The sequence below is a fragment of the Leucoraja erinacea genome, chromosome 6 (genome assembly GCF_028641065.1).
Source record: "Leucoraja erinacea ecotype New England chromosome 6, Leri_hhj_1, whole genome shotgun sequence".
In the NCBI taxonomy this organism is placed as follows: domain Eukaryota; kingdom Metazoa; phylum Chordata; class Chondrichthyes; order Rajiformes; family Rajidae; genus Leucoraja; species Leucoraja erinaceus.
Window position 1 is genome coordinate 52,109,255 of NC_073382.1, and position 14,776 is coordinate 52,124,030.

At 40.9% G+C, this 14,776-nt stretch overlaps 1 protein-coding gene across 1 annotated transcript in view; it reads right to left on the reverse strand.

Annotated features, from left to right (window-relative positions):
* LOC129698127 (uncharacterized) overlaps window positions 1-14,776 on the reverse strand; it is a 60,862-nt gene that overhangs the window by 16,142 nt on the left and 29,944 nt on the right. Inside the window, exons 3-4 of the mRNA XM_055637020.1 lie at window positions 5,945-6,039; window positions 1,549-1,636 (exon numbers count right to left, since the gene is read on the reverse strand). Coding sequence (XP_055492995.1) covers window positions 1,549-1,636; window positions 5,945-6,039 — 183 coding nt within the window. The remainder of the gene's footprint in view (window positions 1-1,548; window positions 1,637-5,944; window positions 6,040-14,776) is intronic.

Genomic DNA, 14,776 nt, shown 5'->3' on the forward strand with positions numbered 1-14,776 from the left:
TGTTCACCCAAACTTTTGACTATTATTCCAGCTATTATGCTATCATTCTCATGTTTATTATTTTACTTCTGTCCTTTAATAAACGTGGTTTTGAAAATCCAATGTTCCAATCTGACAATTTCTTGCCAAACCTGGCAGACTTGTATTGTGATGGTGGAAACCTCCGCTATCTATAAATGACTTCAATCAGCTGACACATAGGATCCAGGCTGCTATCATCAGATCATTAAATGCTTCCCTACATTCCATGTGAGCCATCACATTCTTAGCTATAAACAAGTGCTGAGCTGGAATAGAGTTTTAAATGGTCATAATGGTCGCTTAAATGATGCTCAAATCCAAATAGCATTCAGTCCAGCAGGCTGCCGCGTGTTCATTCTGGAGGAACACAGCAGGTCAGGCAGCATCTGTGGAGGGAACGGACAGACAGTTTTCAGGTCGAGACAGTTCTTCAGTTAGGGTCTGAAGAAACCTAAACGTCAGCTAACTCCACAGACTCTGCATGACTGGCTGAGTTCCTACCAGCACTTTGTGTTTTGCTCAAGATTCCAGCGCCTGCAGCTCCTTGTATTTTGATTGTGTTCAGTTTACTCAGTTCAAATATAAACTTGCTAATCAACATGAACCAAAGTAGACTCAACCATCAGTGAGTGATTTATGAGTGCTTGATTGATGTAGGTGTACTCATAATGTGAAGAAAGGAGTTACAGTTTGTTGCAGCTGTTAGAAAGGACTTTCCAAAAGCACCATTAACTATTTAAAAGGTAGACAAAAATGCTGGAGAAACTCAGCCGGGGTGAGGCAGCATCTATGGAGCGAAGGAATAGGCGACGTTAAACTGGTGTTTCATTGAATTAGGCTCACAACACCTTGAGAAGGCTTAACTGTTAGTTCTGGCATCCCAGGAACCATTCCCCCTCAATACCAGCTCTCATCACCCTCTCGCTACCAGTATGCAGTAAGCCAGTAATCCAGTAAGCAGCTAACTATGTAAATATCTACTAAGTGACATTGTCATTAGTTTTGAAATCTCGAATATTTTTTTTTTTTAATTTCAAAATAGACTTTATTCAATTGATAAATATATACAATTCCTGAACCATTCAAACAAACAAAATTCATCCGACATTTTCGGAGACTATACAAATTTTTTTAGTACAATTTTTTACATTTGTCAAATTTCACCAAACAGTCCCCCACCCGTGCCACTCTGTGGCCCCTGTCCAAGTAATAAATATATACAATGTGCACACAGTGCGAAAACTCCATCCGACATCCCCGTCGGCCACAGAGACCGCCCAACACCATTCACAAGTCTTCCAAGTTCCACAAAAATGTCCCCCACCCGTGCCACTCATGTGGCCCCCTGGCGTGGGATACCTTCCCTTAATATACTCCAGGTGCACTATTCTGTCCCAGTTTTACTAGCTGACCTGTTTTATAACAATTACAGCACGGAAACAGGCCATCTCGGCCCTACAAGTCCGTGCCGAAATGTCTTGAAGTTTTGAAATGTCTTTGAATATATGTATATGGCCCCTTACTCACCAATGGTGTGTTGTTTCTCTGCAGTGTATTAGACAGTTGGACTTCATGTTCCTGGGCTTTCCATTGTTGCCTCTGCTCATGCTTCTGCCTAAACAGTAAGAACATTTCATTTATGATGAAAGGTTATTGATCTGAAATGCTTATTCCATTTCTCTCTCCATGGATGCTGCCTAACCAATAGAGTATTTTCAGCATTTTGTGTTTTTATTTCAGACTTCCAGCATGGAGCAGATTATCACTTTTAGAAGAAAATTTCACAAATGTCTTAATTAAATCTATTATACTAATTTAAGGTAGTGCATTGGTGCAATATTATACCCATATCAGAAACAGCAAGTAAGACGACTGATCTTCTCCCTTAGAACTTGGTTGATGGGATAGTTATCATGTGGATTTGTTTTTCTTGATGGTGCTAAGCTTCTTCAGAGTTGATAACACCACATTAATCCAGACAAACGGAGAGTATTCATTCGCAATCCAGATTTGTGGTTTATAGATGGTGGGAGGGCACTGTGGTGTTAGGAAGTGTGTAACCTCTGGCCTGCCCTTCTAGTCACCAAATTTATAGGGATGGTGCAGTTGAGTTTCTGTTCAATGTTAACCTAATATATTGTGGAAGAGAAACCTAGTGATATATAATGTAATCAAAAATCTACAGATGCTAGAAATCTAAAATAAAAATAGAATGTTGAAAATACTTAGCAAGTCAGGCTGCATATGTGGGAAGAGAAACGTCCTCAAACTGAAATGTTAACTCTGTTTCTCTTCCCACAGATGCAACCTCACCTGTCAAATATTTCCAGCACTTTCAGTTTTTATTGAATGAAAATGCCATTTAAGTCCAGGGAAGGTGGTTCGGTTTCTCTTGTTGGAGATCATCTTTGGTTAGCACTTTTGTGGCACAGATGGGACTTGCTGCCTCTCAGCCTATGACTGTATTTTGTTTTGGTCTTGCAGCATGAGGCACAGGCAGCTTCATTTGGTGAGGAGCTGTGAATGGATCGAACCGAGTAATAATCCACAAATATCCATCTTTCTCACCTCTTATTTGGCTCTTGGCTTACTTCTCTTTGATGTAAAGGACCTGGAATTAAAGTTCCTTTTGTGGACTTTGATGCAAAATTCAAGATGTTATTTAGGTTCTGTCCCTAAAGGTGAAAGTGCCATCTTTTCAACAAGATGTTAAACTATCATTATTCAGAGATATGCAATCTGGGTCTTCCAACAGCCTGCCAATATTTATACTTCAAACAACATCATCCAAAAACAAATTACTTTTTAATCTATATTGGTGGCACAATGGCGCAGCGACAGAGTTGCTCTCTTACTATTTCCTATTTCCACGCTGCAGCTCTAAAACTAAAACTAAAACAATTGTGATTAACATGACACCTTCACTTTTTACAGTCAAATTTCCAACCAGACTAGCATCCTGATATAAAGACTTAATTGATCCTCATTCCGATGATATGTTCATGATTAAGTGAAGTTTTGTGACCCGGTAAAGGGACATGGGTTCTCTGTATTCAACATCTTCAACAACAGATGTTTATTCAACCTCTCTGTGCCACTGATTCAATAATATCCTCACACCTGTTGTAGTGAGTACACTCAATCCCTGTGATTCACGCTATTAGCTTTCAATTATCCTAAGATTTTTTTGGTTGTTATGATTGAAATGGTGTTCATTTTTTTACAAAACGTGTCCTGCTATCAGTATTGGTAAAGTGAGGATTGGAAACAGGGAAGGTTCATTATCATTAAGTTAAAATACATTTGCCTCCATCACAATCATACTTGACTGATTATACGTGCTTGGTAATCCCTTGCATCCTTTTACAAAGAGCTGGCTCAATATCTTTACTTTCAACTGTATCTTTGATTTGGCATTATAATATCTTTATTCATATCTATCTATCCCTGAGCTTAGATACTGTTTGGAGATAATTTCTGAATGCACAAAGTCCACATAAACATGGTATGATAAATTAGATAATTTGCAAAAGTCTGGAAGTGCTATTTAAGTTCGGTTTCAAGCCTACCTTGATTGTGTTTATCAAGAGTGTTTATGTAGTGCATTTTATGTTTAAATTGTTTTGCAGTTAGAGGTACATATGAGTGTTTTACAGATATAGCATGGAAACAGATCCTTCAGCCCAACGGGTCCATGCCGATCAGTGATCACTCGTGCACTAGTTCAATCCTACAAACTAGGGACAATTTACAGAAGCCAATTAACCTACCAACCTGCATGTCTTTGGAATATGGGAGGAAACGGGAGCACCCAGAGAAAACCCACGCAATCACAAGGAGAACATACAAATTCTTCACGCAACACCTGCAGTCAGGTATGATCTGGGTCTCTGGTGCTGTAAACTCTATCTTCCATACACTAGTCACCCATACACTAATTCTATCCTACAAACTAGGAACTATTTACAAAAGCCAATTAACCTATAAACCCACATGTAGGAACCATTTAGGTTTAGGCTAGCTACTGTTGGCATATTATATTATTTTGTCTAGATATTTCTAGCGGTATTATTTTGAACTGTTGGGGGCGGGCACTTGATACATAGTAGGGCGTTACATGCAGTGTAGCCACAGGGAGTGGCCAGATCAGACCAGGCACGGGAGAGAGAGTACACAATTCTTACCAGATGGGAGAGAACGGAAAGTTACAGCTTGAATGAGAATAAGGAGAACCTGGTATGAATCATCTCTTTGTTTGTACAACTACTTCAATAAAGAATCAATTAAAATCAAAATAATGACTGGAAGATCCATTATTTTGTAATCTGCATAAGATCACTCCTACCTACCTGTGTAGTAATGGCTACGGAAAGTTGGACAATGGAAATGAAAGAAATTTCCATTACATCTCATGTCTTTGGAATGTGGGAGGAAACCGAAGCACCCAGAGGAAACTCACGAGATCACAGGGAGAACATACAAACCATACAGATGGTACCCAAGAGCAGGATCCAACCCAGGCCTCTGGAGCTGTAAACCAACAACCCTACCGCTGTGCCACTGTACCACCCCCATAGTTTTCATATGGGGCACAATTGGGAAGCTTTAATTCATTTGTGGATTTGCTACCATTTTGGACTGTATTTTCTTTATTGTTGTTTTTTCCAATACTTTTAATTGCACAGTTTTTATGTTCTCATTACATCCCTGAAGAGAGCCCATTTATGGCTGAGTAGATGGAAAATTAATTTTGAGTTTGAGTTTAGTCTATTGTCACGTGTACCGAGGTACAGTGAAAAACTTTTGTTGTGCGCTCACCAGTCAGCGGAAAGACGATACATGATTATAATTGAGCCCTCCACATTATAAAAGGAATAACCTAATAACGTTTAGTGTAAGATAAAGCCAGTCATTTGCAAAGTCCTACGGCATGACACAACTGAATGTAAGATTGGTGATGGGAGATGGTCTTACTGTCTCCCAAATAAATAATTTCATAATTGCTTTAAAGCAGAGTGCACTGGCCACTGTTATATAATGTCAGCAATAATATATTCAGAATTTGATACATCTGCCTATGAGGTCAACAGTGGTATGAATATTGATTTCTCTAACTTCAAGTAACCCCTGCATTCCCTTGCTCTCCATCCCTCCCCCACCCAAGTCACACCTAGTAAACAGTTAACAATGACCTGTTTCCTTTATCATATTTACTATTTTGCATATATTTAATGTATTTGTTCTATATCTCTCTACATCACCGTCTATATCTCTTGTTTCCCTTTCCCCTGACTCTCAGTCTGAAGGGTCTCGACCCGAATGTCACCCATTCCTTCTCTCCAGAGATGCTGCCTGTCTCGCTGAGTTACTCCAGCATTTTGTGTCTATCTTCGGTTTAAACCAGCATCTGCAGTTCTGTCCTACACATAACAACCAGGTTCAGAGTCGACAACGCTACTGCTGAGCTACCCCATGTTTTAGAAACGCACCACCAAAATATCCTATGTGTATTATTTTTAACATGTGCAAATTATATGTCAAAGAGATATAATTATTAGTCATAATTCAAACAGATAAAAAACACAATTTAATTGTGCCCCATTGTAAAGAATTTGATATAATGTGAATTGAGAATGTTAAGAAATTAAGTTGAAATATCTGATTTGTTATCCCTGTATTTTTGATATCAATATTAATGCTTTAAAATTTCAAGGTATAGGACTTTATCAGATTTTAATGTTATATCCTGCACTAAATGTTGTTCCCTTTACCTTTTATCTGTGCACTGGGAATGGCTTGATTATATTCATGTATAGTCTTTTCTTTGACTGAATAGTACGCATGCAAAAGCTTTTCACTGTAATTTGATACGTGACAATAATAATAAACTGAACTAAACTAAACGTAGAAAAATTATTCTTACCTATTCAAGAGGATCTTCAGCTCTTGAATCTCAGTCTCATTTTCTTGAAGTAGCATGATATGCTTGTCACAGTGTTTCCATTGTACAGTTTCAATCTGTGTGATGAAACATATGGTCTAATAAAATTGTTCCTCTTTCATATTCTTTGTCTTTTTATTAAGTCCATCCATCTTTTTGCTCACTGACCTACATTGAGTTTTTGTTCTGCACGAATCTGATTTTAATGTAAACATTCATAGAATATTGGGGTCTTTGGCAAGACTAACATTTAATGCCTCATTAGCATTAATCCAAATGACTTTCAATACCATTTGAAGATGGTACATTGAAAGTGAATCTTGAATTACCTGTATATAAAGCCCATAATAGTATGTGTTGCAAATTTTCTTCTCTAAGGAATTTGGTGATCAAGTAGGATTTTTCAATAACTCTACTGTTCCCTGGAGACTATCACTGAAACCAAGGGCTAGAAATTGCATGACTACATTATATTTACACTGAGACAATATGTCACCTTAATGCTTTTGCAAGGATTGCACAAAATCTTCTATCGTGAATGCAGTCTGAAGAATGGTCCTGACCTGAACCGTCACCTATCCACATGTAGGAAGGAACTACAGATGCTGATAATACCGAGATAGACACAAAATGCTGGAGTAACTCAGTGGGTCAGGCAGCAACTCAGGAGAAAAGGGATAGGTGATGTTTTGGGTCGGGACCCTTCTTCAGACTGAAAGGTAGAGGTGGGGAGGGGGGCTTTCAGTCTGAAGAAGGATCCTGACCCAAAATGTCAGCTATCCATTTTCTCTAGAGATGCTGCCTGAGCCGCTGTGTTCCTCCGGTACTTTGTGTCTTTATTTTCCTATTTTCTTGCATTCTTGTGTTCTTGCGGAAATGAAATGAGGGGCTGAGTGGCCTACAAGAACATTGTAAAATTTCTATGGTTTTTGCTTTTCTTCCTTCTCCTATGGATGGAGCTTAGTCAAAGTGCGTGGCTGAGAGCAGGTCTGGGAGCTCCATCTAAGCTGCAAGAGAGCTGGCAGAACAGACGTGACAGGAACTTAATGCCAGCTTTGCTGTCCAGTTTTCTGTCACCCTGCTTAAAATTACTGAGGTATGGACAAAAACAGTACATTAGCACAGGGGGTTCTAAATATGATTTCATATATTTAGAATAATGACTTGAGAGAGGTTGATCTCTGACATTTATATGTATACCTTACTTAGAAACAGAAATGAGAGAGAACACTGACAGTTCCAGGTGTGGAGCCTGCATTCCCATTCAGAAAATTTGACCCCGGTCTTACAGAATTTCCCTTGCGTTTAAGAAGTGAGCTTCATGGATGTTGATAAAGAAATTCACGGCAACAGAGAACAGAGGTGGTAGAGAGATTAGCAAAATAAAACTATCATGATTATCAGATAGACTACCTTAAGCTTTTTTGTATATTATCTTCTGACACAACAATAGCAGGTAACTGCGAGGAACTACATCAGTATTGCTTTTAGCAGAATATGTGCTGCTAAGCAGTAATGTCAAGGGCAGTGTAACTTCAGATGGTAAAGTATAACAGTAATATTACACTTGTGGATTTTGAAGTATGATGGAAACAGTTTACTGTTCCTGACCAACTGTTGTCTTGAAAGGTTTCATGTCAGAGCAAATGTCTAGTCTTGCATGCTTCCATCAAAATGACAGCAAATGTATAAATAGCTTAATCTCTCAGATGTAAATATGTAAGGAATGAGACCATCTGAAAGATGAGAAGATGGTCGGTTCAAGCACTTAGGAGAAGCACCAAGAGTAAAAATAGAACATGTTTAATTACTCAAACTCCATAAAGAAAATGGATAAGCAAAGAATAAATTAGAAGAAAATGTTTGTTTTTAATTTCAAGTTTTCTTTTTCTTTCTATTCCAGCCCTTGAGTACGTTACATGCAAAATCTAAAACTTAAATGGTTGCAGTAATTGTATCAAGATTTGAACATCTGCCAAGCTTGCTATATTTAACAAAGATGCATCTTAACACCTGTTGCCAAATTATACTTAGTTTCCTCCTGAAAATGGTTCCAGGTTCACAGTTATTGAAAGCTGTAGCTCTCAATCACTAGTTAAGTCCTTCAAAAGTTATTTATACAGGCCGCTGTACATGGATTGTAGAAAATTGTCACTGTTTTTTCTTAAAACTGAGCCTCCATTATCAAAATCCCTGCACTAAATCGGAATGAAAGACATTCTGTTGATTATTTTGAAAGCTTGTCAAAACTATTTGTTTTACAAAGGAGAAATTAAGGAATGTGTGCATACATTTTGTTTTGGTAATGTATGCTCTTTCCCGTTGTGAAACTGGGTTCTTCAAAGTTGATGCTGAACTTGGAAAAGTATAAATGGTTTAGGTTTATTATTGTCAGGTGGACCATGGTACACTGGAGAGCTTTGTTTTGTTATCCAATCAGATCAGATAATACTTTACATAAATACAAGCAAGTCAAACTCAAGTACAATTGGTCGAGCAAAGGGAAAGATAACCAGTGTGAATATATTTCTCAACATTGCAACATTAGAAGTTAATTGGACAGTACCTTCCTAGCTTATGGGAGGACCGTTCAGAAGCCCGTTAACAGAAGGGAACAAGCTGTTCCTGTGTCTGGTGGTGCACACTTTCAAGCTTCTGTACCTTCTGCCACATTGGAACAGGGAGTTGAAGGAATGATTGGGATGGGACCAGTCTTTGATTACGCTGGCTGCTTTTCTGAGGCAGCGTGAAGTGTACAACATAATACAATATTTATTGTCATTTGAACCTCAGTGAGGCTCAAACGAAACTCTGTTTCTACAGCCATACAAACAAAAACGATTCCTACTAGACAATTTAATTCACACAAACATCCATCACAGTGAACCTCCTCCTCACTGTGATGGAAGGCAAAGTCTTTTCTCTCCCCTGCTCTCCATTTTTCTCCTGATGTTGAAGCCTGATGTTGAAGCCCCAGGCGGGCGATGGTAAGTCCCACGGCCATTTAAGGCCACGCCGGGCGATGTACGGCCCCGGTCTAAATGTCTCCAGCCCCCGGTGGGCGTTTGAATGTCCCGCGGCCATTAAAGCCGCGCCGGAATGTACGGCCCCGCTCCGGGTCGTTCCAACCCCGCGACACGGGCTGGAGAAGTTGCGTTGCGGGAGCTCCGGAAAGCGGTCTCTCACCCGGGACCCACGAGCTCCCGATATCACAGTCCACAGAAGTTGCGTTGCTGGAGCTCCGGAGTCGGGCCGCAGCAGCGAGCCACCACCGCTCCCCACGCTCCAAGGCCGGCCAGCCCCACGATGGTAAGTAGTCCGCAGCTCCGCAGGCTCCGTGACTGGAGCCCCCAGGTCGTTCTGGTTGGAGGCCGCTCCACGGTGCTAGGCCCCAACGACAACGGAGACCCGACAGGGAAAAGGTCGGGTCTCCCGTGCAAGGACGAGATTTTAAAAGTTTCCCCGCCCCCCACATAAACACAGTTAAAGACAGTATAAAAAAACACAATAACTACATTTAACTAGACAAAAAAATAAAAAAAGACAGACAGGCTGTAGGGGCCGCTGCAACGTGAGTCGCGCCGGCTCGAGTTAATGGTGGGGAGTCCGGTATGAGTGATGGACTGGGCTACAGTGACAACTCTGTAATTCCTTGGGCAGAGCTGTTCCCAAACCAAGCTGTGATGCAACCCGACAACATGCTATCTATGGTGCATTCGTAGAAGTTTGTCAGAGTCATTGAAGACATGCCAAATTTCCTCAGTCTCCTAAGGTTGTAGAGGCACTGGTCTACCTTATTAGCTGTTGCTTCAATGGAGATGGTCGACGACAGATTGTGGTAATATTAACGGCAAAACTTTTAATAATTTTCACTCTAGCACCATTGATGTTGATTGGATCCATCTCATCATTGTTCATGATCTTGTCCACCACACGAGTGTGATCTGCAAACTTGTAGATGGAGTTTGAGCCGTATTTGGATGCAGAGTCGTGAGTGTACAGGGAATAGAGTAGGGGATTACAACGCATCCTTGAGAATTATTGATATTTAAAAGGGACCTGACCTTACCCGGGTCGCTGATGGGGAGTCTGAGGTGCCCATATTATTTTGGATACTTTTTAATAGTTCCCACCTCCCATGCTGCCAATTTCCTCAGACACTTCATCCTCTCCCCTTTGATATCCACCACCCCCTACTTCTGATCATTTTCTGAATTGATCCCTACCTTCTAAGTGTTTAGCTTCCTTCCTCCCACAATCATCTCACTCCTGTTGTATTTTCATTCAGCAAACACCCATTTCTTCACCCAAATCAAGTGAGAGCTTTCATCTATCTGAAAGAAGACCATCAGGATGGTCTCATGGTGAGGGAACTAGCCAACCAAGAAGGACATGTATAAATCAATACAACCCACTCTCCACCCAGCCCTAAATCAATTGGCCAACTGATTTCCATGGTGAGCTCGACACTCACCTTCATGTAAGCTTATGGAGGCAAAGCCTTTGTGTGAGCTTCCTCATAGTTTAGTTTGGAGATGCAGCATGTAAACAGGCCCTCTGGGTACATGCCGAGCAACAATCTCCCATACACTAATTCTATTCTACACGCTAGGGACAATTTACAGAGGCCAATTAACCTACAAACCCACATGTCTTTGGAATGTGGAAGGAAACCGGAGCACTCAGAGGAAACCCACATGGTAACAAAGAGAAGGTACAAACTCCACACAGACAGCACCCGAGGTCAAGATTGAATCAGGGTCTCTGGCTCTGTACGGCAGCAGTCTACTGTACTATCCCAAACATGAGCTATTCTAGTGTTCATGATGTTTCATGGCCTCTGAGCAATAGATCCTCAGTGCTGCCTTGTACAAAATGGTTGCAGGCTCCTTATGTATTGCTGCTTTAGCTCATTGACTACAAACGTTCCAAAGCTGGATATTAAAACCATTCTACATCATTGGCTAGGTCTCATCTGGAACAGTGCTGGCCACTGCAAGGATGGAACATGACCTGATAAAGTTGATCAGAATGATACAAGGGATGAGGAACTTTAGCAACGTGGGAAAAGCAGTTGTCCTTGGAGCAGAAGGAGAACTTCTTTGATTCACTGCCTGAATCTTGGCAGTAATCAAAAATGGAATTAGATGCATACTTGAAATGGGTACTGCCTCATGTCTTTCAGGAGGGCAGGGAAGTGAAACTGAAATAAAAACAGAAAATGTTGTAAATGCTCAGAAGGGAAACAGGGTAAATATTTCAGGTCATTTATCCTTTGTCAGAACTGGGAAGTGGAATTAATTGTAAAGTGCTTTCAAAAGACATTATAGTTGGTTAAAATAATCTCCCTCTGGGGTAGATGATTCCAAGTCCCTGATATATTTGTTAAAATGGGATGGATATAAACAACTAAAGAATATTTCAAAGCTGCCACAATGAGGAAGACCTCACAAAGTAGAGATGGGGATGGTGGAGGTTTTTGCATATCTTTAATTAATTTGCCCTATATCTCTCTATATCACCGTCTATATCTCTCGTTTCCCTTTCCCCTGACTCTCAGTCTGAAGAAGGGTCTCGACCAATTTCTTTTCCCCAGAGATGCTGCCAGACTCGCTGAGTTACTACTGGTTTTTGTGTCAATCTTTCGAGCAAGTGGGTTGTATTGGGCCAATACTATGTCACAATCAGAGGAGATTCATAAAGAAAACAGCTTTATACACACATATGAAGTCCTTTCTTTTCACCAACAAACATCAACAACTACAAACTGAACCACTGACAGTGGCTGTCAAAGTCACTGTGACCATCCAGACTCTCCAGAGGGCCCCTTACAGCTTGCTTTAGGTAACATCAGCCACATGCCACAACACTCAGGCATATCCAAGATCAAAGCTCTCTTCCCAAGGAGAAACATCTACATCTCCTTCTCCATGAATAGTGCAAAGCAAGATGTGAGAGTACAAGGTTTCACCGACAAACCTTTACATGGTCCCGATTATCAGCTGCTATCTATATCAATCTGAAAAAAATTCCACTCCTCCACCACAACCTGAAATGTCATCTGTCCATGTTCTCCAGGGATGCTGTGTTACTCCAGCACTTTAATACATACAATGATATTCAGTATGCACTTGGTGCTGCAGGCCAAAGATGAATTTCTTCCCCTTTCCATTTTTAAACATTCCATACGGCTATTTAATAACTTTCTCTATCATCGGCAAAGACCTGTGGAGATAAAGCTCAACACTTCCTATTCTTTCAACCCGATAACATTGTACCAACTAATTTATTTTACTTACTAATTCTTTCTACAAAAATGAATAATTTCACATGCGTAGAAAGGAACTGCAGATGCTGGTTTATACCGAAGATAGACACAAAGTGCTGGAGCAACTCAGCGGGTCAGGTAGCCTCTCTGGAGAAAAACATAGAAACATTGAAACATAGAAAATATGTGCAGGAGTAGGCCATTCGGCCCTTCGAGCCTGCACCGCCATTCGATATGATCATGGCTGATCATCCAACTCAGTATCCCATCCCTGCCTTCTCTCCATACCCCCTGATCCCTTTAGCCACATCTAACTCCCTCTTAAATATAGCCAATGAACTGGCCTCAACTACCTTCTGTGGCAGAGAATTCCACAGATTCACCACTCTCTGTGTAAAAAATGATTTTCTCATCTCGGTCCTAAAAGACTTCCCTCTTATCCTTAAACTGTGACCCCTAGTTCTGGACTTCCCCAACATCGGGAATAATCTTCCTGCATCTAGCCTGTCCAACCCCTTAAGAATTTTGTAAGTTTCTATAAGATCCCCCTCAATCTTCTAAATTCTAGCGTGTACAAGCCGAGTCTATCCAGTCTTTCTTCATATGAAAGTCCTGCCATCCCAGGATCAGTCTGGTGAACCTTCTCTGTACTCCCTTTATGGCAAGAATGTCTTTCCTCAGATTAGGAGACCAAAACTGTACGCAATACTCCAGGTGTGGTCTCACCAAGACCCTGTACAACTGCAGAAGAACCTCCTTGCTCTTATGCTCAAATCCTTTTGCATAAAAGGATTAGCATCTATCTGAATGATTTCATACTTTGTTTTAAATTTGAACTGCACATTTCACCCTTTTTTATATCATTCTACAACTTCTTGAGTTATTTCACATTTCCAAGTTTCATAATACGTAACTGTAAATGGTAGTAAAAATAGGTGCTAAAGTTAAAAGAGAAATGGTCACAAATGAACATACATCCAGTTATAACCAGGAATGAGTAGGTTAACATATGATGAGGGTTTGACGGCAGTGGGCCTGTACTTGCTGCAGTTTAGAAGAATGAGGGGGGACCTCATTGAAATGTACAGAATAGTGAAAGGCTTGGATAGGTGTTTAATAGTTAGCACAGACAGTGGGCTGAATAGCCTTTATCCGTGCTGTATTATTATCTGGCCGTATGGTTGTATATCTACTGCAATTGCAGTTGCCATGATCATGGCATCCCCATGCTCTGTATAAGAAGGGGTCAGAAGATAATTTCTTCCTATTAGTTCTTCCTTGAATGGAGTTTTGTGCCAGTACCTCCTGCAAGAAAGGCGTGGGGTAGTGGGGTCCCTGCAAAGTGGTTGGATAAAGCAGCTGTCAATACAGAATAGCTGATTATCCATGTTTGAAATGGAAGCGTTCTACGTTATGATGAGGAGATATAATGAATTATGGAACAGAGATTGCTGGATTAGGAATGGAACCGAGAAAGGAAAAGTTGGCGAATGCCGTCATTGAGAATGGATGTGGTTCGTCACTGTGCACCTGATTTGAGATACTGCAAGATATAGATCAATGATGGATATGGATGAAATGGTAGATGTCGCAAGTGTGAGGTGTTGAACTTTGGGAGGTCAAAAGTAAGAGGAAAGTATACAGTTAATGGCAGGACCCCCAACAGCATTGATGGGCAGAGGGATCTTGGGGTCCATGTCCATAACTCCCTGAAAGTAGCAACACAAGATACATAAGAGTGAGCAGGGCCGGCCTTGGAGGTGCAGGGCTCAATTGGGAACAATTTTCATATAAATATAAATAAATAATTATAACTGAGTCATGCGTCGTGAGCAATATGACAGCCAGTCGGCTTTAAAAAAATCTTAAACAGGGCATGCGCAGATTGTTCTCCTCTCCGTAAAAAGAAAAAGAAAAATAAATAAAGTAATAATTCAGTTTGCCCAAGGCTTCCAAGTCTCCTTCATTCTGAATTACTGAATGGGTGAGGGGTGGGGGTGGAGGGTGACGGCAGGTGGAAAGATGGTGTGAAAAACGGGAGCACATCGGGACAACATGAATCAGTTGTCATCTTATTGAATGACTATACTAGTTCAAGGGACCAATTGGGGGGAGAGTTCCTTTCACAGCGTGTGGGGAGTCTAGCCAACGTTTTGGGCCGGGTCTGAAGAAGGGTTTCGACCCGACAACGTTGCCTATTTCCTTCGCTCCATAGATGCTGCCTCACCCGCTGAGTTTCTCCAGCATTTTTGTCTACCGCAAAACATCAATGATTCCCGGAATGCCGAGAGAGCTAGAGAGAGACGAGATGGGGAGAGAGGGGAGCGCAAGAGAGAGAGGGAGGGCGAGAGAGAGAGAGAGAGCGAAAGACAGAGAGACACAACGTGGGTCGCTAGGTAAATTGAATGACTAACCTGCTGCACACCAAGAATAAGCCTTCAATCATGATGGTGAGTTTTAAGGAATTCTCAATGTGTCATCAAAGCATCAATCTACATTCCTCAGTAAATGTAATTGTGTTTTGAACATATTAATGTCGCCGCGTG